Below are 25,874 nucleotides of genomic sequence, written 5' to 3'. Positions count from 1 at the left end.
GGGAGTTGGTTCAGAGAGTCAGAGTGGGGCTACCTGTTGCCCCGGGCCGGAGGCCACTCCAGGGCGGCGTGAGGGGGCCTGGGGGGGGGGCCCGGGGAGGGGGGCCGGCGCCGCCGAGGCCTCTGCAGCCTCGCGCCAGACGCCAAGCCCCAGACACCTCAGACCTGTCATCTGTGGAATGGGGATGCCGGTCCCCACTCTGCCCGCCTTCTGGGCGGGTTCGGTATCGGCTGTGACAGCCCTTTGTAAACTGGAGTGCTCTGGCCGAACGGTGGGGATTATGACCAAGCCCCCGCCGCCGGCAGCCAGCTCGGGCACACCGCCCCCGCGGCAGCCGCGTGCGTCCTGCCCTGCCGTCTGGCCTCGGAGGCCCCGGGCCCCAGGAGAACACACTACCTCTCGGAGACAGAAAGAGCACGGGTGAAGGTTCTGCCCCTCTGGCCACAAGCCCGTCTCCCCTCCCGGGCCCTCACTTATTCAGTCTGCCAGTAGCCGTTGGTCGAGCACCAGCTCAGTGCCTGCTGCTGGGACCACGTGAGCCAACGAAACAAGTCCCCGCCGTCACAGAGCTGCTGCTCCAGTAGGGGAGACAGGGACACGTGTGCGCACGTGCGTGTCAGTCTTCGAGGTGGCCAAGGAAGCCAGTCAGGCCCTGAGGAGGGCCGAGCAGCAGGGAGGCCGACGTGGCACAGAGTGGGCAGGAAGGGGGACAGCCCGTGCGGTCGGCGTCTCGGGGCCTCGTTAGTCCCTGTGGGCACGTGGGCCGTGCCTCAGGGAGACAGCAGAGGAGCGTGAGCCTCGGTGAACGGTGTGTGTGCGGGGAAGGGGCTTTGGGGCAAGGACGAGGCAAGGGAAGCTGCTGCCGTCCCCAGCGGGAGGGGAAGGTGGCGGGGAGTAGGGTGCTGGCAGGGGAGGGCGTGGAAGAGGGCAGGTTCTGGATCCATTTTTGAGGTAGAGCCGACAGGAGTTGCTGATGGGTCAGGTGGTGTGAGAAAAAGGAGCATCAGGAAGGCTTCCAGCCTCAGCAGTGGGAGGAAGGGAGCCGCCTGCCCTCTGGCGGAGGGGCTGCAGAGGGCATGGCGCTGGGCGGGGACGCCGGGAGCCCGGTGTCGCGCGCGCTGTGCTTGAGTTCCAGGAGCCTGTTAGGGCTCCAGGCAGAAATGTCAGCTACACAGTCCGGTGTGTGGGCGGGGAGTTCAGGGAGAGGAGGAGGGGGGAGCCGTCACTTTGAGGGTCGTTGCCGGCCGTGGATGGTGTTCCAAGCCGGGAGACTGGGCGCGCGTGGACAGGAAGAGGCAGAAGACCTAGCCTGCTGGAGGCAAGGAGGCCGGGGGGGCCCAACGGAGGACAGGGGGCCAGCCGCAAGCCAGGGACCCGAGAGGGGTGTCAGGAGCTCAGCCCTACACGGGGACAAGGACGCGTTGGACACGCGACGTGGAGGATCAGCCGTTCCGAAGTGGGGAGACAGCAGCATACGTGAGCGCGCTCAAGGGCAGGACCTCATGGGGACAGTCACTCCTCTGCTAGTCACTGGCGATCGCGTCCTGTTTGGTGACGCACCCGCCATAGGGAGCAGGACACACTGACGGAAAGAGCATGAGCTTTGCCCCCGGGCGGAGCTGGGCGAAGCTCACTTCCACCCTTGGAGTTGTGTGAGGCCGGAGTGCGTGTCCCCCCCCCCCCCCCCCCCCAGTAACATGGGGTTGTGGTCTTTACTGCCCAGGATGCCTGACCGTAGTAACGAGAGAATCCTCGGAAAGCACCTGGTACAACACTTAACACATAGCAGATACTCCACAGAACAGAAAACTACATCAGCCTGATTCTGGTCCTCCAGAGGCTTCCACACCAAGGCAGATGACCTTTACAATTTCAATGTATTGCTAACCACACAGAGCCAGCCAACGGTCTCAGTTTAACTCATGAAAGGCCAAACGTTTTCAGTGTCTGGGCCTGGGATAAGTGCATGTAAGGGGGGCGGGCTAGTGGTCCAGGCAACTGGCAGGGCTCCCAGCAGGGATGCCAAGGACAGCCTGTGCTCAGGGTTGTTTGGGGAGGAAGGGGCACCCCCTGCAGCCACACATGTTGCAGAGATCCCACCCCACCCCTACCCTGGGTGAGGTGTGGGACCCAAAAATGAGGCTGGTAGTAGGGCCTGGAGGTGCTTACATTTCCCGGGGAAGGAAGCAAGCCACACGCCAAACGCTGTGAGTGGAAAGAGGCGCAGAGCATTACGGGATGGCAGCTCTGGGCGCTTGGCCCCGCCTGGACACCACACTGCCTCCCAGCTGTGGGGCCTGAGGCAAGTCCTCTCCATTCCCAGCCTGTGGTTCCGCAGGAGAGGGAGTCTGGGTTGCGGGGGCAGTAAGACCAGCACCACCTCCTGAGCCCCCAGCATTTCAGGTGGTGGCTGCCGAGTGTGCTGGATGGCAACCAACTGAATCAGACCCTCCCGACGGGCAGTGGGAGGGGCCAGGGAAACAGCTCCAGTGATCCGCTGGGAGGGAGGCGACGACGTGGACTCCCCAAACCAGTCGATGATCAGTGTGCATCTGCTAACCCTGGTTCTCTGCCAGGCACTGCTGGGCAGGAAGGGGCTGTGGGGCTCCAGCCACAGGCAGCGCGCCCACACCCGGGATGAGAGGGCACAGGGGTTCTCGCCCAGGAGGGAGTCTTTGGGGAAGAGCTTTCCTTAGCCAGCCCCATTTCTTCAGGCACAGTATGCTTTCCAAAAGCGCTTTCCCCCATTGTTTGATCCCCGTAACTCCCTCATGAACCTGACAGGATCAGTGCCTTTATCCCTGTTTTATCTCAGAGAGGCTAAGGCACTTGCCCAATGTCACACAGCCTTTTGGTGGCAAAGGTAGAGCTAGAAGCCTAAGCTTTTAGTCACATACGTGAAGGCACTTGTTAGGAAGTGTGGCACCCCAGGGCGGTTTCCAGTTAGCTCCAAACGGAGGCTGGGCTGGGACCCTGAACGGTCCTGCTCTCCCCGCATGCCTGGGAGTCACTGGACTGCAGGGGACCGCAAAGGGAGTAGGAAACTTCCCCCAGGAACGCCATCTGAATTCCGAACGGCTTTGGAACCTTGGTGAGGGCAGGCCCTTAGGGTAGGAGAGGATATTCTGACAGAACAGCCTGGAAACCTCAAATAGCAAAGAGGAGGGTTGCCCAGAAGAGCTTCAGAGGGGACGTGAGCCTCATTCTGGACCACAAAGTGGCTCTGGGGCCCAGTGCGAGGGGAGGGATGGCCTTGACAGAGGGGCGTGCAGGCATCCCCACATCTCTAAGGCCTCGCGCCCCCAGATTTCACTTCTGGGGGCAGCTGTGTGACCTTGAGTGGCTCACTTCCCCTCTTTGGCTCTCAGTCCCCTCATTCGTCAGGGTCCTCCTCAGAAATCAGGGTGTGGGATGAGTGTGGCGCTAGCGCACAGGTCTGCTGCGTGCTCGACCTGGGTAGGTTACCTCCTGGCCTGCCCAGCGCCAACAGCTGCCTTGAGGACCACACAGTTCGTGCGCAGAAAGGGTGCTCACTGTGTCCCCAGGAGTCTCCGCTCTGGGCCCCAGCCATGTCCTCTGTTCCCCCTGATCGTACGGTCTCCAAACGGCCTGTGATAGAAGAGGGATCCCAACGCAGGACTGACTTCTCGACAACAGTTCTAGGCCCCTTTTGAATTTGGGGACCCTCGGGCCGTCCCAGGAAGCAGGTCTGTGTGTCCCTGGATCCACGTGGCTCTGGCCTTCCCAGCACACAGGGGGCCCAGTGTTTGCCCCGAGTGCGGCACTGCAGGCCAAATAGCGCCCAGCCCTGCCCCCAGCCGCTGGAGCTGCAGGCCATACCAGGGGCCCACGCCCCGGGCGGGCGGGCACAGGGCAGCCCTTGTCTGCGCAGTGCCTGGCACCCTCTCGTTTGCATAGCCACGTGAAGAATGCGAAGGAGCAGGCTGGGGACAAGTCCCTGCAGAGGGGAGCCGGGCTGTGGGGGAGGAAGCCTACGGGTGAGGGTGGGGGGTCGGCAGCCAGACCCTGCTTTCCCCCAGTGCGGTCCAGGAAAGGCAGGTGGGCCGTTGGGGCTGGAGGGGGCAGCCGGGGGCTGGCCCGAGTAGGAGCAGGATTGTGACATTTCCCCTGCACCCACGCCCGGTGGAGCCCACGGGGCCAAACTGAACGTGAGGGGATTGCTAATGAGCTAGAGGAGAGTTAAATATTCCCCTGCTCCAGAGGGCTGAGCTGGGGTGGGAGAGAGAAGGGGGAGGCGGGGCACTAGGAGGGGCAGCCCGAAACCGAGGAATGTGCGGAGGCCACGGCTCCCAGCTTCTGGCTCCCGGTCAGGCTGTTCTGGAGCAGGGGGCCAGGGCCCGGTGCCTCCAGCCCCAGCAGGAGCTGCTAAGCCAGCCAGCAAGGGGATTAACGGGGCTGAACAGTCTGCCTTCCTTCGGGCTGATGCCAGAAGGTCAGTGCTATCTCCCACCTCCCTGGCCAGGCCCCTTGCTGGCTGGCAGCCAGGTCTGGCCCAGCCTTGATGGGTCCTTCTTCTGCCCCCCTCAGATCTCAGACCCCACAGTGCATATTCCCTGGCCTGGCCTCCCCTGCTTTTGATACATATGGCCCCCCAGAACCCGGGACTCTCTCTCCCCAACATCCAGCCCAGTCTCTCCACATCTGGCCTCAGAGCCCTCTCCAAAAAGTTCTCCCTGATGTCTAACTTTAGTCTTACCTGCTGCAAAGTAGAATTCCATTTCCTTTCTGTCCTAGAGTCAGAGGACAGAAAACCCCAAGGATCAGGTCAGCCAAGCAATAGCAAAATCCATCATCTCGGGGCTGGTGCTTGGGCAGGAATTAGAATTGTAGGGCACTTGCATGGTTCCTAAAGGGGGTTCCCTGGCAGGAAGGCCCTGAGGGCAAGCAGGGTCACTCCTCCCAGCCCCTCCCCTCTCTATCCCTAGGAGGTGGGGCAAGGGCACCCACCTGGGCCATGGCCCCGCCCCCCTGCCCCCAGGGGGCTGGCAGGAGCTCTGCTGGAGACCCTGCCCTGGCTTAGGCAGCTGCTGTGGGCGGGGCCCCTGGCCTTTCCAGCCCCTGGGCCTCCCCCTGCATTCTAGAGCCCAGAGCCGCTGAGGCCGCTGCTGCTGCTGCTGCTGCTGCTGCTGCTGCTGCTGCTGCTGCTGCTGCTGCTGCGGGCCTCCCCACCTCTCCTCAGCCTCTGGCCAGCGCTGCTCCCCCTCCCCTCCCACCCAGCAGCTCCTCTCACCTGGCCATGACCCCAGCACCCCCAGGGACCCTGGCCCAGCCCTGAGCCCTGGAACCTGCAGCCCCCTCCCCTGGGCCATGGCCAACTCAGGCCTCCAGCTCCTGGGCTACTTCCTGGCCCTGGGTGGCTGGGTGGGCATCATTGCCAGCACAGCCCTCCCGCAGTGGAAGCAGTCCTCCTACGCGGGCGACGCCATCATCACGGCCGTGGGCCTCTACGAAGGGCTCTGGATGTCCTGCGCCTCCCAGAGCACTGGGCAGGTGCAGTGCAAACTCTATGACTCACTGCTCGCCCTGGAAGGTAGGCCTCCCTCCAGCTGGGTTGGGAAGGTGGGCTGTGGGGGAAGGCGAAGTCCAGAGCAAGCTTGCCCACAGCCTGCGACCTGCGTTGGGCTCCATTCTCCAGCTCCCTGCCCGAGTGCGCTTTTGAAAATCCAGGCCAGCCTGGTGCTCCGTGGAGGGCAGGGGCTCCAGGCTCTGGCAGCCGCGGGTCCAGATCCCAGCTCTGTTACTATCACCTTCAAGGAGTCGCTAACCCTCTCTGTGTTCTAATGTCCTCATCTGTAGAGGGGAGCCGAGGACTTTACAGGACTGTGGAGGGTTAGATGAGATAGATGAGTGCCTGGCACTCAGGCTCCCCTCCACCTCCCCCCATACTCTGCATGCAGACACACTGTGCACACACACCTTCATGCCAGGCCTGCCACCTAGACAAGCATGCCTCCGTTTGGGTGTGCCAAAACCCCCCCACACACACACACCCCCACACACACACCTGTGCACACAGGTGCTTGGGCACGTAGGTCCCTCTCCTCCTGGGATGTGCATTTGAACTTGACAAGTTGGCTTGTAAACAGGCACCATCGCAGCTCCCTCCCCAGCTCAGGGCCAACCCACCCACCCTCTGCCCAGGGTGGCCTAGGCCTGAGCGGGCAGCTATCACACGGCCCTCCCCCACAACACCCGTCCAGGCGGGTCATCTGGTCTCCTTCAGGGACCCAGCTCCCCCGAGCTGCCCACGGCCCAGGACTGACCTGCGCACAGGTGTACAGCTGCCGTGGGTGACTTGGAGGGCAGAGGGCAAGGTGACCAGGAGCCAGAATGGCTGGTGGGGGAGGTGTCCCTGCCTGAGAGCCAATGTGGGGCTGAGCTGGACCTCAGACAGCCTCACTCCCTCCTGCTGAATCTGCAAGGCCCTGGGAGGAACTGAGCCCACTGCTTGGGAGGGGTGGGCCGGGCCCCAAAGGGAGTCCCACCGCCAGGGAGCAGCGGATGAGAGAAGTCTGACTACCCTGGCACCGCACACACCACCTGGAGGAACCTGCAGGGGTAGTGAACGGCGGGGGTAGAGGTGAAGCTCAGCCCCACACCCTGTCCTCACGGCCCCCTCACACCTGCTGCAGGTGGCTGCCCGGGGGGAGCTTCCGGCCCCAGCCCCAGCCCCTTCCCTGCCGCGCTCCTCCCACCTGCCCACTTCTCCCAGAGCCTGCTCAGTGCCCCCTGCTCTGCCCAGGTCACATCCAGTCAGCGCGAGCCCTGATGGTGGTGGCCGTGCTCCTGGGCTTTGTGGCCATGGTCCTCAGCGTGGTCGGCATGAAGTGCACTCGGGTTGGAGACAGCAACCCCATCGCCAAGGGCCGCATCGCCGTCTCTGGGGGTGTCCTCTTCCTCCTGGCAGGTCAGTGCCCCTGGCTCCCTGTCCGCCATCTCGGCCACGGCAGGTGGCCCCGCTCTGGGTGGCCAGCTGGGGGCCAGAGCCGAGCTGAGCGCTCCGTCCTCTGTCCTTAGGCCTCTGCACTTTGACAGCTGTCTCGTGGTATGCCACCCTAGTGACCCAGGAGTTCTTCAACCCCAGCACACCTGTCAACGCCAGGTGAGGGCCAGCGCATGGCTTGGACCAGGGAGCTGGGCCTCCCGCTCGGCTGCCTTTGTCCAGCAGGACACGAGGAGGAAGAAACGGGGTGGGGGGAGCTGCAGGTGCTGTCACTGCAAAGCTCTCTGGAGTGGGGGGCCAGGCAGGGTGTGGCTGAACCCTCTGAAGGGGCTGGAGTCCTGTGGAGGACACCGCAGGAGCTCAGCAACCTGAATCCGGGTTGAAATCCCAGATGTGGGCGTGCTGGCTGTGTGAAGGGCGAGTTCCAGTCAGATGGAGCTGGGACCCAAGGACCCAGCTGACGTGGTTGTGAGGGCTCAGTGAGATGTTGCAGGGAGGGCTCAGCACAATGCCGGGGCTCCGGAGAGCACTCGGTAAACCCCTCGTTGTGACTCCTGCCCAAGGCGGCAGGTGCATTGGGCTGGGAGATGGAGACTGGACAAGCGGTAGGGCAGATGTGGGGGGCCTTAAGCCAGAGGAGGACTTGGTTCCCCATCCTGGGGTGGAAGGCAGCCAACAATCCTTCCGGCCGCGGCATGCAGCACGGTGGGGAGAGGCTAAGCCCGGTAAGGCGCAAAAGTCTGGAGCCGGGCTTGGGCCCGAGGCTCCAAGTGCAGAGTAGGTTCAGAGATGTTTAGGAAGGGCCAGGACTAGGAGGCCCCAGGGCGTGAGGGCCGGATACGGGGCTCTGTGAAGATCCTGGGCCCATCTGGCTCCACACCGCCTCTCAGCTGTGCCGGAGCAGAGAATGGGACAGTGTCAACCCCAGACATCCCAACAGACCTTGGGCCCTGGGCTGGAGGGAGAATGAGAAAAGGTACCCAGGCTATCGCAGTCAGGAGGGCCGGCTGGAGAAGGCAGAGGTGTGGCAGGGGAAGAAAAGGAGACCACAGGCACGGCGCTCGTCCCCTGGGGTCGGAGCTCTAGCCACGAAGATCTCCAAGCAAGAGGCAGCTCAACTCAGAGACAGACGCCAGGCTGGCACTCCTCCCTGTCCCTCCAACACTCCCCCAGGCAGCTGGTAAGCGGCCCCGTGCTGGGCCCCGGGGACACGGATGAATCCGGCGCTGCCTGCCCTCGGGGCGCTCCGGAGGGAGCCAGGCAAGCCAGGAGCTGAAGGCCACCCAGGAAGAGTCAGCAGGAGGCACAGCAGGAGGGGTCAGGGAAAGTCCCTGGGAGGAGGTGGCCCAAGTGGGCCCTGAAGGCAGAGGAGCGGAGGAAGCGCAGAAGAGGGGATGCTCCAGGAGGGGGCGCCTCCAGCAAAGGCACGGAAGCAGGGAGCCCCGGGGCGCCGCAGAGCGGGAGTGGGGGTGCGCAGGCTGGCGGCGGCCCCGAGGCGGGGAGTCGGGAGCGCCAGGTGGAGGGCCCGGTGTGCCCCCGAGGACCGCGGGAAGCCCGGGCTGGGAGTTCGGGCGCCGGAGGGGGACTGAGAGAAAGATGGCAGGGATTGCGCTGCTCCTCCCCACGGGACTTGGCGGCCCTCCCGCACCCCCGCCCCTGGCCGGAGGAGGAAAGGGGCCTGAGTCTGCGTGGAGCAGGCCCACCCTGGGCCTGGGTTCCCCTTGGAACTTCTCTGGAACTTCTCCCAGAGACTGAGGAGGCTTGGGAGGCCCCCAATCTCAGCTCCCCACTCCCTGCACGCCCCCCGCCCCCACGGGGGGATCCTTGGGGGAGGGCAGGCTTGCAGCCACACCTGACGCCGTCCTCCCTACCCCTTGCAGGTATGAGTTTGGCTCGGCCCTGTTCGTGGGCTGGACGTCCGCGGGCCTGGCCATGCTGGGGGGCTCCTTCCTCTGCTGCACGTGCCCGGAGCCTGAGAGATCCAACAGCAGCCCGCAGCCTTACCGGCCTGGCCCCTCGGCTGCCGCCCGAGAGTACGTCTGAGCCCGGGACTCCGCCGGCCCCTGCAGCACCCTGGGCAGGGCCAATAGGGCACAGCGCGCCCCGCGAGCTCCATTAGGGCTCTGAGCAGCTTGTCCCCACACAGGCACCCACCCTGCGCTCTGAGACTCAGACCCAGACACTCAGAGGGAGGCCAGAGGCAGGCCCCAGCCCACAGGAGCACACGCCTGTCCTGGTGCAGGTGTGGACCCGTCTGCACAGCACACGGGCACCAGCACGTTTCCTGTCCAGGTGCCAGCGCTTTCCTGGGGTGGCTTTTTTACTCCCTGCAGGGCCCTGGGGACACAGCCACAAAGACAGCCCTTGGTGCCCCATGCCCTGGGGTGGCCAGAGCCTTTCCCCTCCCCGGGCTGGCAGGCTCCTCACAGCTACCCCATGCAGGGGGCAGTGTGCCAGGATGATGAATGTCCCCCCTTACACATGAGGAAACAGGTTCAGGGACACCAAGAGGCTTGGCCCCACTCTTCCTGAGTTCAGGTCCCAGGCTCTTCCAGTACGCCCAGCACCACGCGGACACCCCCACGCATGGCTCGGCCAGCACACAGCCAGCCCGCCCCCAGGAGTGGGCCCCAGGGAGGGCTGCCGTGGGTGCCCGGGTCTGACTGCGCTGGTCAGTTCCTGCATCTGGGCCTGCACCCCACAGCCCCTGCCCCACCCTGCTGCTCACCCCACTAACCAGCTCTCCTCTCTTTTGACTTGCAGACCAGTTGTTAAGTTGTCCGCCTCCGCCAAGGGCCCCCTGGGTGTGTAATGTCCAGGTCCCCAATCTGACTCTGTCCCCCCGGCCACACTTAGGCCGTGTGTTTGGTATTGTTTGGAAAGAGAAGTGAACATCCAGCCCCAACTGTGGTGTCATTTGATGTGCCCCTGGCATGGCTACGGTGGGTCTTGGCTCGGAGAGGTCAGAGCTGGTCCCTGGGGTCTTTGGGCAGCAAGACGGGGAGACAGACCTGCAGGGTGGGTTACATGGCACATCCAGTGCTGATCGGGGCTCCAGTAACCTCCCTGGCCTGACACTTACCTCAGATCTGGGGCGAGGGGACCCTGGAGGAGCTCACTACATGGAGAGGGACCTTAGGGCCTTTCAGCCACAAAGACTGTCCTGAGCAAGGTTGCAAGCCCCCTAATGCTGTCCCTTCTTCCACATCCACTCTTCCTCCTCTCCAGTCTGCCGAGGTCCCCCTACATCCCCGCCCTGGATCCAGAGTAGAGAGGGGCGGCCTCAGGCAGAAGGGTGCGGTCCACGCTGGAGGGGCTTTCGGTCTTGAAGTATAGATACTTCCTTAGTGTAGAAGGAGACGTCCTCAGAGAGCTAGCTGTAGGGAAGATTAACCCAGATCAGCACCTCCCCTCATGCTCAGGCCTCGCCTGCCCCAAACATCCTCCCTGGCCCCGAGTCTCTGGCCACTGGCTACCCTCTGTCTCCCATCTGGAAAGAGCTGACCATAACTGCCCCCCGCCTTCCTCATGCCCTCCTCAGCCAGCTCTGTCTGGCTTCCTCCAACACCTGCTGGTGACCACAGCTCTCGCCAACTCACTGAATCCCCAGGAGGTAGCTGGGCCTTCTCCCCTGAGCGTGGCTCGAGGGAGGTGAGGTCAGACAGGGTGACTGTCATGCACGCTCCCTCGGAGGTCAGGGATGGGAGGAGAGGAGCGCGTGGTAGAGCGGCTGTGGGACTATGGGCACAGGGCCCCGGGCTGGCCGCGGCTGCACGTCCACGGGGCGCCTCAGGAGTGGCCGTTTCCTGCGGCCTGGCCAGCCCCTGGCTCCGGGGGTGGGCGCCTGACCCCACATGGGTTTACCAGAGTCCTGCCCCTCGAGTTATGAGTGAGGACTACAGAAGAGTCAGTCTCTCTGGGTGCCAGAAGGTATAATGCGGGGAGCTGGCACCCAGGCTCCACATCCCGCCGGAACTGGCCTGGGGTGGGCCCGGCATTGAGCTCAGGCACCTCCTGAGGGACTGCGATGTGTGGGCGCCTCTGTGAGGCCTATGGCTCGGGGCCATTGGGGCCACATTTCTTGCCACTCTGTGGGGCTCTGGGAGGGAGAAAGGCACCTTGGTGAAGAGGTGACCGAGGAAAGATGACAGGAAGGCCTGTCTCCTCGTCTGCCTTTCCTGAGACCAGGCTGCTCCGTGAGGTTCCCACATCCTCCCAATACATATCCACCTTTTTTGCTGAAACAATTTTGAGTTTGACTTCGGTCCCCTACAACCAAAAGAGCCCCGACTGACACCACCAAATCTGGAACCTGGAAATTGAGAGTCTGGGTGAGGGCTCCTGTCACGGGCACCAGCTGAGCAGGTGGGGATGTGGGCCCAGAGGCTCGACCTCTGCGGGTCCTCCAGCACCTCCCTCCCGTTCCCAGCTGGGGATTTGGCAGCCCTTGCAGTCTGGTCACGAAGCGGTTGGCCAGGACACCATGTGTATTCTCTTGAGGTTCAGGGTCCACCAGACGCTTGGGACTTGGTAGGAAAACATGGGGATAGAATGTTCTGGCTGCTCCCCGTGAGTTTCGGGGACAGTGGTGGGTCTGACAGCCACAGGAACAAGCTTCCTGCTGGTCCTTCGTGGAGGGATGCCCTTTCTGCCTCGAACCCGGGACTGGAGAGGTGCAGAGTCAGGTGAGCGCATGTGGCCCCGGGATATGCTAACAGCACAGTGGGCAGCCGGCCATGGGAAGATGTCCGGGGGAAACTAGAGGAGTTCAAGGCTGCAAGGGTTCCGGAAGCCTGATCCTCCACGCCTCTGTCGAAGCAGCTGTTTTCAAATGTCCACATCAAGGTCACCTGGGCTGCCAATGTGCAGCAGGGCCACCTTCCCAGGCCTCCTGACTGCACTGCTGTTTACTGTCCCAGCCGCGGGGCCAGACGACTGGGCAGAGACCCAGCAAGGGGGTCAAAGGGCACGATCCTCAAGCTTTTGCTGATGTTATTATTAACAGAGTTCTCCCAAGAATAAAACTGGCAGCCCATAAAAATACAGTTTGGGGAGGAAAATGCCTGTGTTCTCAGCCAGTGACGAAAAGCATAGCATAGAAGTAGCTATGCATACAGAAGGCGCATAGCAACAGAAGGTGCTTGGCCTAGGGAGTGAGCCCACGGCCGTGGAGGAGGTGACCAGGGGACCCATGCAATGCCCGCCTCGGAGAATATGGATGTGCACTGAGTAGTACATGGTGTCCAGGAGTGATGTTTTTGTGTTGTATGTATGTATTGTTAATTCTGTGATAATGACACCATGGTTTGTTTGGGTTTTTTTTTTTTTTTTCATCCCTATCTGTTAGAGGTGCACCCTGAAATGATAGAAGGCCGGATTTGCTTTAAAATGCCCTAAGAACAAAATGGTCAGGGGCAAGGGAAGTTTGGTAAATGCCAGCGAGATTTAGGGGTTCACTCTGTTCTCTTCATTTGTGTGTAGGTTTGCAAATGAAAAAAATAAAAAGTTAAAAATGCCTGTAAGTTTCGGTGGTTGTGCAATGTAACCACCCCTCACTGACCACTGGGACAGAGGTGATGAGCGCTCTAGAGACTCCTGCTACCTGGAAACTTGGTAGAAACACAGACTCTCAGGCTCCACCCCACACCAGGTAACACAGGCTCGGCATTTTAAGGAACTCTCCGGGTGACTGGAGCACACACAAGTTTGGGAAACGCTGATCTAGGCTAGGGAGGGAAGAGCTGTGTGGTGCGTTGTCTTCCTCCATCATCTGAATACCGGATGCAATGAAAGCAGCTCAGTGTATGATTTCGTCTAGAGTTGGCAAGATTATAGGGAGCCACAGCTAAACCCGATCCAGGCAAAACTGGAAATGAAGAAAGACAATGCCCAGAGCAGTGCTTCCTGACTTTCTCTCCTCATAGAGCACATAAAAATAATATTTGGCTCAATTTATGAGCACATTACAGGCAATTTTATTCTTGACAATGCTCCTGTTCAAAACAACTAAAAATGTTGGGGAAAGGGCGAAGAATTTTTTTTTTTAAGATTTTATTTATTTATTTGAGAGAGAGAGAGAATGAGAGATAGAGAGCACGAGAGGGAAGAGGGTCAGAGGGAGAAGCAGACTCCTGATGTGGGACTCGATCCCGGGACTCCAGGATCATGACCTGAGCTGAAGGCAGTTGCTTAACCAACTGAGCCACCCAGGCGCCCAGGGCGAAGAATTCTTTACAGAGCATCAAGGGAAAGGGCTGACACCCTGCTATGGACTCTCCAAGTCAACACTCAAGAAGCTCTTCCTTTCATCCACATGGAGGCCCACGTGGTGACCACAAAACTGAGTCGTCCATGGCTGCCAGGATCAAAGCTGAGTTACATATAAGGGGGATTGAACAAATAAGTAAAATGTCAAAGATAATGGGAGCCAGGCTTTCCACTGCCAGATGATAGATTTACAAAGATGAAATGTGGAAGATTCAAATAAATCCTGTGGTGTTGGATTGGAATTAGAGGTATGTGGATGAACACCTGGCTTTTAATATATTTAGATGAATATTGAAATAGCTATAGTTGCGTATGTGTACATACATGTGTGTGATATACATACATCCATATATCTAGGAGTTCTACCTCCTAGAAAAGTCTAGAAGCAATGATAACCCAGTGGCAAGAAGATACCTTGATTTCTGAATACTGTTCTCCATTAACAGGTACCAGGGCTCCATGGAGAAATGGCTGATCTGAAGGCTGGGGTAAGGAAATAATAAGCCTGGAGCATCTTGATATTCCAGAAAGTAAGAAAGAGCTCGAGGAATAATGGAGACACATCTAAAGGATACAGAAACCAGATTAAAGAGATTCCCATTTGCTTTATCTGGGACAATTTGAGTATCAGAATAAATAATGATAGTAATGGATTCTAATTGAGTGAATAAAAATAAGCATCTATTAGTCCATACTGATACAAAAATTAAATAGATGGGGGAGAAAAAAAGCTCTACAGTAAAATGGCAACTAATATAATTTATTAACTAGTAAGTATAAAATATTTAACTTGACAGTGGTGAAACATTGCAGACATAGCTTAATCAAGTGACAAAAGTTAACACCACCAGCAACAAGCAAGTCAAAATTGTGTGTCCCTTGATATAATGCACTGAAAAGAACACAGCATCATTTCTGTGACATTCCTGTTAAAGGTGTACAAACCGAAATGACTTATGACAAGACAAAAAAATCCAAATGGAGGTTATTCTACAAAGTAACTGCCTGCACTCTTCAAAACTGTCCACATTATGAAAGACAGGAAAAGACTGACAAGATTGAAGAGATATTACAGCTAAATGCCATGAATGATCCTTGATTGGATCCTGGACCTATAAAAGACGTTCTTGGGACAACCAGTGACAATCGAATAGTGTCTATGGTTTAGATGAGCAGTACCATTTCAAAGTTAATTTCCTGAATTTGATAGTTTCCTGTAGTCTTGTAGGACAGTGTCCTTGTATTTCAGGAAATACACACTGAAGTACTAAGAGGATAATGAGGCATCAGAAAAAAATATGCATAGAAAAACATGAAGAGTTACAAGGCAAATATCTGCGGTATATTTTTTTTGATGTAGTGTTCCATGATTCATTGTTTGTGCATAACACCCAGTGCTCCACGCAGAACGTGCCCTCTTTAATACCCATCACCAGGCTAACCCATCCCCCCAACCCCCTCCCCTCTAGAACCCTCAGTTTGTTTTTCAGAGTCCATCGTCTCTCATGGTTCGTCTCCCCCTGACTTACTCCCCTTCATTCTTCCCCTCCTGCTATCTTCTTCTTTTTCTTTTTTCTTAACATATGTTGCATTATTTGTTTCAGAGGTACGGATCTGTGATTCAACAGTTTTACACAATTCACTGCACTCACCATAGCACATACCCTCCCCAATGTCTATCACCCAGCCACCCCCTCCCTCCCACCCCCCACCACTCTAGCAACACTCAGTTTGTTTCCTGAGATTCAGAATTCCTCATATCAGTGAGGTCATATGATACATGTCTTTCTCTGATTGACTTATTTCACTGAGCATAACACCCTCCAGTTCCATCCACGTCGTTCTGAAGTATAATATTAATCGGGCAACCTAAGTGAAGGGTAGACTGGAGTTCTTTGAACCGTGTTTGCAGCTTTTCTCTGAAGTCTGAAACTATTTCAAGATAGAGGTTCTTTTTGTTGTTGTTTTTTAAAGTCTAAGTGAAAGCCAGAACACTGAGACACTGATTTTCTCAGAAGGCACATGAAACCCCAGCCAAACATAGATGCAGATGCCTCCCAGTATGGCAGTGGAGAGAAAGCTTTGGACTCATCTTTGGTGAACCCAAGCAGAAATCTTTGTTTCACCATCATTTTTGAAAGACGTTTTTGCTGGGTATAGAATTCTGGGTTGACTCTCATCCTTTCAGTACGTTATAGATATCACCCTGGTGTCTTCTAGCTTACATAACAATTTAAACGAAAAGTCTGCTTAACTCTTTTCGTGGTTGTTGTTGTTCCTTTGTTTTCTCTCAGTTGTTTTCCAGATTTTCTCCATCTTTGGTTTTCAGAAGTTTGACTATGAAGTGCCTGGGTATTTTTTTTTTTCTTCTCTCTGTATGTTTATTTTCCTTGGAGGTGTTCTGAACTTCCTGGATCTGGGGTTTGTTATCTTATATTGATTTTGGAAAAATTTTAGCTGTTATTTTTTTCAAATGCTTCTTCTGCCCTATTTCCTGTCTTCATCTGCTACTTCAATTACATGCCTGATATTGTGGCACAGCTCTTAAATATTCTGCTCTGTTTTATTGTTCCCATGTTTTTCTGTTTCAATTGGGTTAGTTTCTACTGACCTGCCATCAAGCTCATGAATTCTTTCCTCTGCTGTGTCCTTTGATATGCACATCAAAGCATCTCCTCATTTCTGATAGTGGGCTGCTTCTACCTTGTGCTCAGTCTAGACCTGGAATCCAGGGGGTTTGGGTGTACCCCAGCATTCAACACTCCCTGCATGCCTGCACCTCAGAGGGACTCCCTCTCCAAACTGGGGAAAGCCCCAGCAGTAGCTTGCCATTGTTTAGGATGCAAGGCTCACATTGGCAGCAGGAGAGTTTTTCTCCTTTCTTCTGCTCCAGCCTTAGTTGGACAGGTCCTGTGCACCTGAGCCTCAGTGGTAGGGCTTTGTCCTCCCCACATAGCCTCTGACCTCTGCATGCAATGGTGGTGGGTCTTGGGTGGCAGTGAGTTTCCTGCCCTCCCACCAGGCAGCAAATTTCTGTTTTGTATCAGTGCAAGATCCTGGTCCTGAAAGGGTTTGCTTTTTCCTGCTCGTGGCCGGCAGCATTTCCTTCTACTCAACTCAGAAGTAGGCCACCTTTGTTTGGGACTTAGTTCTTTCCTTTTCACTGCTTTTGTATCTCCTAATAGTTCATTGATCCTAATACGATCATTTTCTTTTGCTCATTAGTGCAAGTCTGCTGCTTGCTTGTCGATGCTCTCCATTTCAGTCTCAAAATGTCTTTTTTCACCTTTGTATCCTACTGTGTATAGGAATCCTAGGTTGGGAATTATTTTCTTTGAGATCACTGAAGATACCATTCCACAGTTTTATGGCGACCATTCTTTCTGTTGCAAAATCAAATGTCAGCTTTAATGTCATTCCTTTCAAAGTGATCTCTTCCCCCCAACTCCTCTTCTTGTCTTTCAAAAATTGTGGTACCATTATTGATATAGTTTAGAGGTGGATTTTTTATGTAAGTTTTTGGGCTTCTTGACTCTTTCTTTTGGTGTCTCCTTCCCTCTAATCAGTTCTGGGCAAGTCTCAGCCGTTCTCTCTTCAATCCTCTTTTTCTTCTGCAGCTCCAGTTAGAGTCGGCTTGATTTTCGTACCATAATCTCTCTTAGTTATTCTTCTCTGTTTTCCAATTTTTAAATTCTCTGTGCTTCATTATAAGTGGTTTCCTCTAACGATCTCCCAGTTATCTAATTTTATCTTCAGTTGTGTTTAATCAGCTTCCAAATCTATCCACTGATTTCTTTGAAGTATTGTATTTTTCTGTTCTCAGATTTCCACCTGGTTAATTTAAAAAAATCTTCTGGGTCAATTATAGCTTCTGGTTCTCTTCTTTATTAGTTTGCTGGAACTGCCATAACAAAGTACCACAGACTGGATGGCTGAAACAACAGAAATTTACTTTCTCACATCCCTAAAGGCTCTAAGTCCAAGATCTAGGTGTCAGCAGAATTAGTTTCATTTTGAGGCTTCTCTCTTGAGTACGTAGAAGGCTGTCTTCTTGTGGTGTCTTCAATGGTCCTTCAGCAGCGGGGAGTGGCAGAGGGAGAGGGAGAAGCAGATTCCCTGATGAGCGGGGAGCCTGATGTGGGACTTGATCCCACGACCCTGAGATCACGACCCCAGCTGAAGGCAGACATTTAACTGACTGAGCCACCCAGGTGCCCCCAAGTTTTTGATTTAAATATGCATTCCAAAAATTATCCAGTGAGCACATGAACCTTGTTATATGATATTTTTACAAAAATGGAAAAGACGATATACAAATGACAAAGCCTCATAAAATGGCCTTTAAATATCAGTTGTTTCTACTAGTTTTTCTTCCTTGGACAGGCCATCTAACTTCTTTTTCTATAAAACTGACAATCTGTGGCACCTGGGTGGCTCAGTCGTTAAGCGTCTGCCTTCGGCTCAGGTCATGATCCCAGGGTCCTGGGATCGAGCCCCGCATCGGGCTCCCTGCTCCACGGGAAGCCTGCTTCTCCCTCTCCCACTTCCCCTGCTTGTGTTCCCTCTCTGGCTGTCTCTCTCTGTCAAATAAATAAATAAAATCTTTAAAAAAATAAAGTAAAATAAAACTGACAATCACTGCAAGACCCTAAAATGTTTTCTTTCCAATGTACTCTTTCTTTCTTACATCTTTATTCAATATCTTTCCCATCATTTTTTCCCCAATTTTTTTAATGTGGTAAAATACACATAAAATTGGGGTGCCTGGGTGACTCAGTTGGTTAGGCATCTGCCTTCGGCTCAGGTCAGGTCCTGGGATCAAGTCCTGCATCGGGCTCCCTGCTCAGTGGGGAGGCTGCTTCTCCCTCTGCCTGCCGCCCCCCCTGCTTGTGCTCTTTCTCTCTCAATGAATAAATAAAGTTAAAAAAAAATACACATAAAACCTACCATCTTAACCACTTGAAAGCACACAGTTCAGTGACATTAAGTACATCAATGTTGCTATGCAACCATCACTACCATTCATCTCCAAAATTCTTTCCTTCTTACAGAACTGAAACTCTATATCCGTTAAATGGTAACTCCCCATTTCTGCCATTCTATTCTCTGCCTCTAGTTTGACTAATCTAAGTACCTCACATAAATGGAATCATGCGGAATTTATTTTTGTGATTTTCCAGATATAGGATTTTTGGTTTATGGTTTTTTTCTCTTAGCACTTTATTTTTTTTTTAATTTTATTTATTTATTTGTCAGAGAGAGAGACTGAGAACAAGCAGGGGTAGAGGTAGAGGGAGAAGCAGGCTCCCCATCATTTCAGTTTACAATGTTCACAACTATTACCTCAGTTGATCCTTACAATATTCCTGTAACAGTAACAGCCAACATTTTTTGAGCACTAACCAAATGTCAGGTCTTACCTAATTCTCACAAGAACTTCAGGAAATAATTTGTTATCTCTAAAGATATAAAAGGCTCATTCTGAGGCTCTTCCCATGCACTTGGATTTGGCAGTTTGAAGGTGGGATCCAAGAAAATCTGTTCATTTTCTTGTGGATGGTCCCTACACCTTACTTTAAGAGCTACTTCAAAGTTCAGTACTGACATTTATGTGGCGGCTCCATACCAAGGCTCCAGAAGGTCAAGTTTCATTGGCAGAACTCGAACTCAGGTTTTCTGACTCCAAACTACTTCCCGTTCTGGTGTCTCAAATGATTTATGAAAATTACATTTTATGCACATGATAAAATGAGGACTTTTGTTGTACAGAAGGCTTTATAATCCTAAAGCTGTCTTCTTGGTTGGCTCCTCTTTCCCTCCTACAAACATGTCTCGTCCTAAAAAACCCTTCCCTCCAATTTATCTATCTTTAGAGTGACCGGATGTCCATGTTGCCCAGGGTAGTCCTTTCGGCCCAGTGTAACTGATGACCACACCCCTTCACTCCCTGGAGCGTCCTAGTTGGCTAATATGTGAACTACATGGTCACACCAACAAACCTGCCCTTCCAGAGGCAGCCTTCACTCCTCACCCCGTTTCAACGTAGTTTTTGAGCTCTTGCTCTACTCTTTTAGCCCTGCTGCAGATGCTGGGATACAGCAGCCGTGAACAAAACAGAAACCTCAAACACAAAGAGTAACAAGGAAGTACAGAATTAGCAGATGAGGATATGCACCGGAGAAAAGTCCAGCAGGGTACGGAGGTTGGGAGATCTGGCCATGGTCAGGGAAGGCCTTCCTAGTAAAAAGACTTGAAAGAACTGAGAGAGATAGCCATTTGTTTAACTGGGGAAACTGTCTTCCTATCAAGAGGGAAAAGCCTTGAGATTGGGGTGTGTCTGGAAAAGGCAACTTGTGAGGTTGGAGTAAACCAGGGGTAGAGCAGAGAAAATAGGAGACAGGTGGGGGTACATTGTGAAGCTTCTGGTAGGAAGCAGGCTTCTGCTCCAGTGAGACTGGAAGCCTCTGGAGGCTTCTGCTCCGGTGACCGTGGCCGCTATATTGAAAACTGACTACAGCAGAGAGATGGAGGGTGGAAAGGAAGGTAGCAGGGAGTTCATCTAGGAGACTGATAACCCAGGTGAGATGCGGAGGCCTAGACCCATGCTGAGGGAGGTGGTGGGAAGTGGTCAGGCTCTGTTTCAAAGGCAGAATCAGCAGGATTTGCAGACTCATTGGATGTGGAGTGTGAGAAAAAAAGATGAAGTCAGGATGGACTCTCAGGGTTTTGGCTGGGACCTAGAAGGCTGGGCTGGCTGTCACTGGAATGGGAGGCTGTGGGAGCATCAGCCCTTCAACCTGCTTCTGCTGCAGCCTGGGGTCCACCCCTCCGTTTCCACTGCTGCTCTTGCTAGTAGTCTCCTTTTTGCTGAGCCCAGAGGACACTTGCCCACCTTCACCTTCTTGGACCTCTTGGTTTTGATGCCAAATGAATAATTTCCTATTTTGTGCTCTAGGATTGTGATGTCCTCCCTTTCTTTTTACATCTCTTTCTGGCCATCACTTTTACATCCTTGGTCTTGTTCCAAAAGTGATGCTCCTTGACCGATGGGATTTCATCCATGACCACATCTTTCAAAAAGCCACCTGAGTGTCAAGCATTCACCTCAGCTTTTACACCTCACTTCTTAGTTCCAAATCTGCTTCCCAAATAGACTCCTCATAGGCAACTCAAACACCAGACATTTCAAACTGAAAAAAACCCACCCCTGTGTGCATTCTCTATTCCAGCAAATGGCACCACCTGCATCAGTGTTCTGCAATCATGCTGGATTTTCTCTTCTTCCTCAATCCCACATCCAGCTAATCACATACCTCAGTCAGGTCCCTTCCTGAAAACATCTCAAATTTGACCTTCCCAACTGCCAGATCTAGGATACAGGTTTCATCGTTAAACTGGACTTCTGCAACAGTGTCCACACTGGTCACTTCTTTTCTGGTCAAACTGGTTCCCCTCGGCCCCAGGAATATTATTTCTAAAATGAAAATCATTTTACTTAAAGATAATCCAGGTTCCCTATCGGCTCCTCAGCCCAGAGGAATTAAAGCGCAGGAGGGTGGTAGAGCTAGCTGCCCAAGCCTAGAAGAGGTGCTAAAACATCACTCAAGATGTGCATATGAGGGACACCTGGGTGGCTCAGTTGGTTAGTTGACTGCCTTCGGCTCAGGTCATGATCCTGGAGTCCTGGGATCGAGTCCCGCATCGGGCTCCCTGCTCAGCAGGGAGTCTGCTTCTCCCTCTGATCCTCCCCCCTCATGCTCTCTCTCTCAAATAAATTTTTCTTTTAAAGATTTTATTTGACAAAGAGAGACACAGCGAGAGAGGGAACACAAGCAGGGGGAGTGGTAGAGGGAGAAGTAGGCTTCCTGCCGAGCAGGGACCCCTACGGGGCTTGATCCCAGGACCCTGGGACCATGACCTGAGCCGAAGGCAGATGCTTAACGACTGAGCCCCCCAGGCGCTCCTAAATAAATAAAATCTTAAAAATATGTGAATATGGTGCACGTTAACAGTCTACTCACTTTTATTTGTAGCTTTATAAACAGGTGGCTGGACTGAAGGTATATAAAGCCCTCCTCCACCTGTAGTACCACTCAGAGAAGGGAGAGGCCAAGTTCCTAATCAGATTGCTCTTTCCCCAGGAACAAATCAACCTAACCCCTGTGTCAGACTAACCCCTCCACTAGCAGAACCTCAGCACTAAGCCTGTCCTGTGTGACGCTTTCTGGTTATACTGTCCCTACCAGATGTTCAAGCTCCACGCCCCTCCTCCCCCGTCAGCAATTTGCTCTAACTCCACAAATCTGACCCACGTTTGCTCCCTCCCCAAACCTTCCACTGTGCCATCTAGAACTCTGTCCCCAGCCTCTTCTGCGAACATTTGCATTCACTTTCTTACTCGGACTCTAGGACAGACTTGCCTGGGAGCCCTTTCAAAGGCTTTTCTTCTCCCCCACACCAGAAGCAGCAGGGCTCCTGGTGGTGGTCTAAGTTTCCTCTAGATCACACTACTGACACTTCTAAACCATCTTCCCCCTTCCTAAGCCCTCAAAAGCTCAACCTTCTTTGAAGCCTATGCTGTTAGACTAAATCCATTATCAAAGCAGACTTTCTTGACGATTTTTAACTCCAGAATCACCAGCACCAACTTCTCATGCCCACTACTTCTACCATCACTTGCAGCGATTTTAACACCCACAGAAATCCTTTGAACAGCATGGTCTATTTTTGACATTTTCACTTCCAATGTTTTCTTCCTCCTCCCATCTTCCACTTACATGACCATCACCCAGAAACTGTCATTACCAGTCACTGCACATCTCAAGGTTAAGCATGTCTAGGTGCACCACACTTCACCTTCTTCCAGCTCCCTTAAATTAATACTTTTACTCCAAGTAAACGAACGCACCAACTCCACTCAGCAGAGAACGTTATGCTCTTATGGCTTTGGCTAATCAGGATCCATCTCTGGGCAGGGAAAGGGGGAGAGGATGCTGGGAAGACTACTGTCAACGGTAACTTTGCGCCTTTTTAATACCTTTGCACTTTTCTTCTGTTGAATTCAGCTGCCAAAGTCCTGGTTAAACCCAATGCTCTACTTCTTGGCAATTTTATCTCCCTGGTACATTTGTTTTCCCATTCTCCAAGACAACTATTTTACATTTCTTTTTTCTTTAAGTCATCTCTATACCCAACGTGGGGCTCCAACTCCCAAGATCGAGTCGCACGCTCCACTAAGGCAGTCAGACGCCCCTACGTTTTTCTTTCATCAAACTTCTAACATCTCTTCTCCCTTTTCTAAGATTCATCAAAAACAAAAAAACCCCAAAACCCAAAACTTTTCTATTTTTATTGAACTTAATTTGAATAGAAGAATTGACAAGCCTCAATATCCATTAACATGAAAACCTCCATTTTCTTTTAATACCTTTCAATAGTTTTGCTTCTGCCCAATTTTGAAAATGGTGTATATATATATGTATTTAAGATTTTATTAATTGGGGCACCTGGGTGGCTCAGTTAAGCAACTGTCCAGGTCATGATCTCAGGGGTCCTGGGATTTAGCCCCAGGTCGGGCTCTGCGCTCAGTGGGGAGTCTGCTTGTCCCTCTCCCTGCTCATGCTCTCAAAGCTTTAAAAAAAAAAACTTTATTATAATCTCAACACCTTACCTGGGGCTCGAACGCACAACACTGAGATGAGTTCCATACTGTACCAAGTGAGCCTGCCATGAGCCCTCAAAATGGAATCGTTCTAAATATATTTCCTTGATACTATCACGGATAAAATTTTTTTACTAGCTATTATACACAGGTTTTAGGCACTTACTAACACATTATCCATCCTTAAAACTGCAAGTTTGTTAACAGTATCATCCATGCTGCCTGCCATTGTTTCTTTTCCAATTTTTACATATTTTAACCTCCTTGCACTGCCTAGGCCTTTAGTACTATGTTTTTAACAGAAACCATGACAAGCATCCTCGCCTTGTTCAGTTTGAATAAAACAGAACATACCACACGCCCGATATAGGATACCTAATTTATCATCACTCTCCTGTGCTTACTGGGCTACAGCCACATACTCTTATAAAGGGATGAGATATTTTAATTGTTAAGGCTGGAGTACTGGTCTCAAAGCTAAGTGTCAAAAACTAAAGCAGTTAGTAGATGAGGAAACCATTGCTGCTGTTTTGGCTGAACACTGCACCCACTCCCCCCTATAGAAGTGTTGACTTCTCCCAGGTCTCATGCTTGCACCATGTGACTGCGAGGCCAGGTTCTCACCCTGCACCCTGGCTGCACAAAGAATGCTTCTCTGGGTTGCCTTAGAGACTCGGGCTATCTAATCTTCACACATGGTGAAGGCAATCATAATGTGCTGGGCAACACAAGACACACGAAAAATGCATATAGGTAGTTTTGTTTGCAACACTGGCATCAAGACTGTACAAGATAACCTTCTTCCTTGCTGTGGTTTTCAAAATCACATTTTAACATTACAGGTCTCTCCTGCTATCTAAAAGTACTGCATTCTTTTTTTTTTTTTTTTAAAGATTTTATTTATTTGAGAGAGAGAGAGAATGAGAGATAGAAAGCACTAGAGGGAAGAGGGTCAGAGGGAGAAGTAGACTCCCCACTGAGCAGGAAGCCCGATGTGGGACTCGATCCCGGGACTCCAGGATCATGACCTGAGCTGAAGGCAGTCGCTTAACCAACTGAGCCACCCAGGCGCCCAAGTACTGCATTCTTATGGAACCCTCTGTAAGCTGAATAATGTGTGTAAAGTGAAGCAGCAATTACCATTAGCTTATATGGAAAAACTTGTGTTCTCAGAAATAAAAAATAATCTTAGGCTTTTCTGGTACTTTGGGATATATTTTGCTAAGGGATGTACAATATAGTGCTTGCTTCAACAACATATGTACTAAAATTGGAATAAGAGAAATCAGCGTGGCCACTGCCCAAGGATGACAAATTCATGAAATGTTATGTATTTTTTACTTATCCAAAGGATAAAAAAATGCCAAAGGGATACATGTACCCCAATGTTTATACCAGCAGTATCAACAGCCAAATTATGGAAAAGAGCCCAAATGTGCACATGAACATGTGGTGCATGTATATATATATATATATATATATATATATAAAATGGAATGTATATATAACAGAATATTACTTGGCCATCATAAAGAATGAAACCTTGCCATTTGCAACGTGGATGGCAATACACTAATACACTACAGTGTATTATACTAAGCGAAGCGAGAAAGACAAATACGATGTCCTGCATGTGTGTAATTTAAGATACAAAGTAGATGAAAATAGCAGTAAAGAAAAATAAGATAAAAACAGAACTGAGGGTTGCTGGAGGGGGGTGGGCTAAATGGGTGATGGGCATTAAGGAGGGGACTTGCTGGGATGAGCACTGGGTATTACATGATGAATCACTGAATTCTACTTCTGAAACCAATACTACACTGTACTTGAGTTTAAAAAGAGCATAGATGCTTACACAGTTCCAAACTATGGTGACTTTGATGAGCATTACTTCTCAGGGAAAAAAGCATGGTGGCCCCACTCTTGCTGCTCAGTGCATTGCCCTCTGTATATAGTTCACGGCAGCAAAACAAACACCAAATGCTATTTTCATAAAAGTGAAAATTCTTGTCAGATTTCTTGGTTAGCAAAAGCAATGTCTTTCCTAAAAGGAAAGTGGTATGGTATAATGCAAAATTTTGCAAAGTAAGGAACACCTGTATTGGATATTTAACCAATATTATTTCCATGATACATACATATCCTAGGTATGTAATTATAAAAAATATACCAGCACAATGCAATTTTGGTTGTGAATTCTGAGCACGTTCTGGAAAGGGGCACCACCAACTGGATTTACACAGAACTGCAAGACTCCTGGAAGTAGCACTCTAAATCCCCAGCAACTTTTTCACCCTGGGCCCAAAAAACTGACCAGGATGATCCCAAATGAACACCTAGCAAGACGTCGTCTAAGAATAACCAGAACAGGCGCACCTGGGTGGCTCAGTCGTTAAGCGTCTGCCTCCGGCTCAGGTCATGATCCCAGGGTCCTGGGACCCAGCCCCACATCAGGCTCCCTGCTCAGCGGGAGGCCTGCTTCCCCCCCTTCCCCCTCCTTGTGTTCCCTCTCTCGCCGTCAAAAAATAAAATCTTAAAAAAAAAAAAAAATAACCAGAACAGGTTAAGGTTAGAAGGGAGTGGAGACCACAAAATTATTTTCACTGACCTCCATATTCTTTAGCAGAAGTCTTCCTATATGTATTACATTTGTTATTAGAGTGAGTCTGCTTACTGAGCACAAGGCCCTGTGGCAGGCTGAAGTAACTCTTCCACAAGGACAGAGGTTAAGTGGCTTGCAGCAATTAGAATCCAGTTAGTGCATGGTCCCCTTTACCGCTGTCCCTCAGTAAAAACAACTTATGAAAAGGAAAATGGCCAAATTATCATCGTAAATGTTTTCTGATGTTTAGTATGAGCCCACAGGTATGTCACTTAAATAAATACACATTTTAAGGAAATTTCGAAGTAATCCAGTGAGTACCATCTATTTGCAGCTAGGTTTAAGCTAAGGGTCCTATGGCTACCTAAGGACTTACAAAC

General features: G+C 52.3%; 1 protein-coding gene and 1 pseudogene across 3 annotated transcripts; both read left to right on the top strand.

The window, feature by feature from the left end:
• The first annotated feature begins 4,057 nt into the window (after positions 1 to 4,057).
• Positions 4,058 to 10,463, top strand: CLDN19 (claudin 19). Of its 3 annotated transcripts, XM_027618867.2 has the most exons (7): positions 4,058 to 4,453; positions 4,756 to 5,551; positions 6,764 to 6,928; positions 7,039 to 7,123; positions 8,845 to 8,997; positions 9,111 to 9,256; positions 9,728 to 10,463. In XM_027618867.2, exons 2-7 carry the CDS (start codon positions 5,329 to 5,331, stop codon positions 9,853 to 9,855), a joined length of 900 nt encoding a protein of 299 aa, XP_027474668.2. In that variant the 5' UTR covers positions 4,058 to 4,453; positions 4,756 to 5,328; the 3' UTR covers positions 9,856 to 10,463. The 3 variants fall into 3 exon arrangements, with proteins under 3 accessions (XP_027474668.2, XP_027474673.1, XP_027474661.1); XM_027618872.2 differs by lacking the exon at positions 9,111 to 9,256; XM_027618860.2 differs by having other exon boundaries at positions 9,111 to 9,857.
• Positions 10,464 to 24,132: 13,669 nt separating this feature from the next.
• Positions 24,133 to 24,230, top strand: LOC113917498 (annotated as a pseudogene).
• The last annotated feature ends 1,644 nt before the right edge of the window (positions 24,231 to 25,874 follow it).

The sequence above is a fragment of the Zalophus californianus genome, chromosome 4 (assembly GCF_009762305.2).
Source record: "Zalophus californianus isolate mZalCal1 chromosome 4, mZalCal1.pri.v2, whole genome shotgun sequence".
Classification (NCBI taxonomy): Eukaryota; Metazoa; Chordata; class Mammalia; order Carnivora; family Otariidae; genus Zalophus; species Zalophus californianus.
This window is presented reverse-complemented; position numbering and strand designations above follow the sequence as displayed.

Bases quoted from the DNA above. Each gene is read 5' to 3' on its own strand.
- CLDN19 (XM_027618860.2), top strand. From the start codon at position 5,329: ATGGCCAACTCAGGCCTCCAGCTCCTGGGCTACTTCCTGGCCCTGGGT. The intron at 7,124-8,844 runs GTGAGGGCCAGC...TACCCCTTGCAG, and splicing joins AGCACACCTGTCAACGCCAG to GTATGAGTTTGGCTCGGCCC. The intron at 8,998-9,110 runs GTACGTCTGAGC...GTCCCCACACAG, and splicing joins CCCTCGGCTGCCGCCCGAGA to GCACCCACCCTGCGCTCTGA.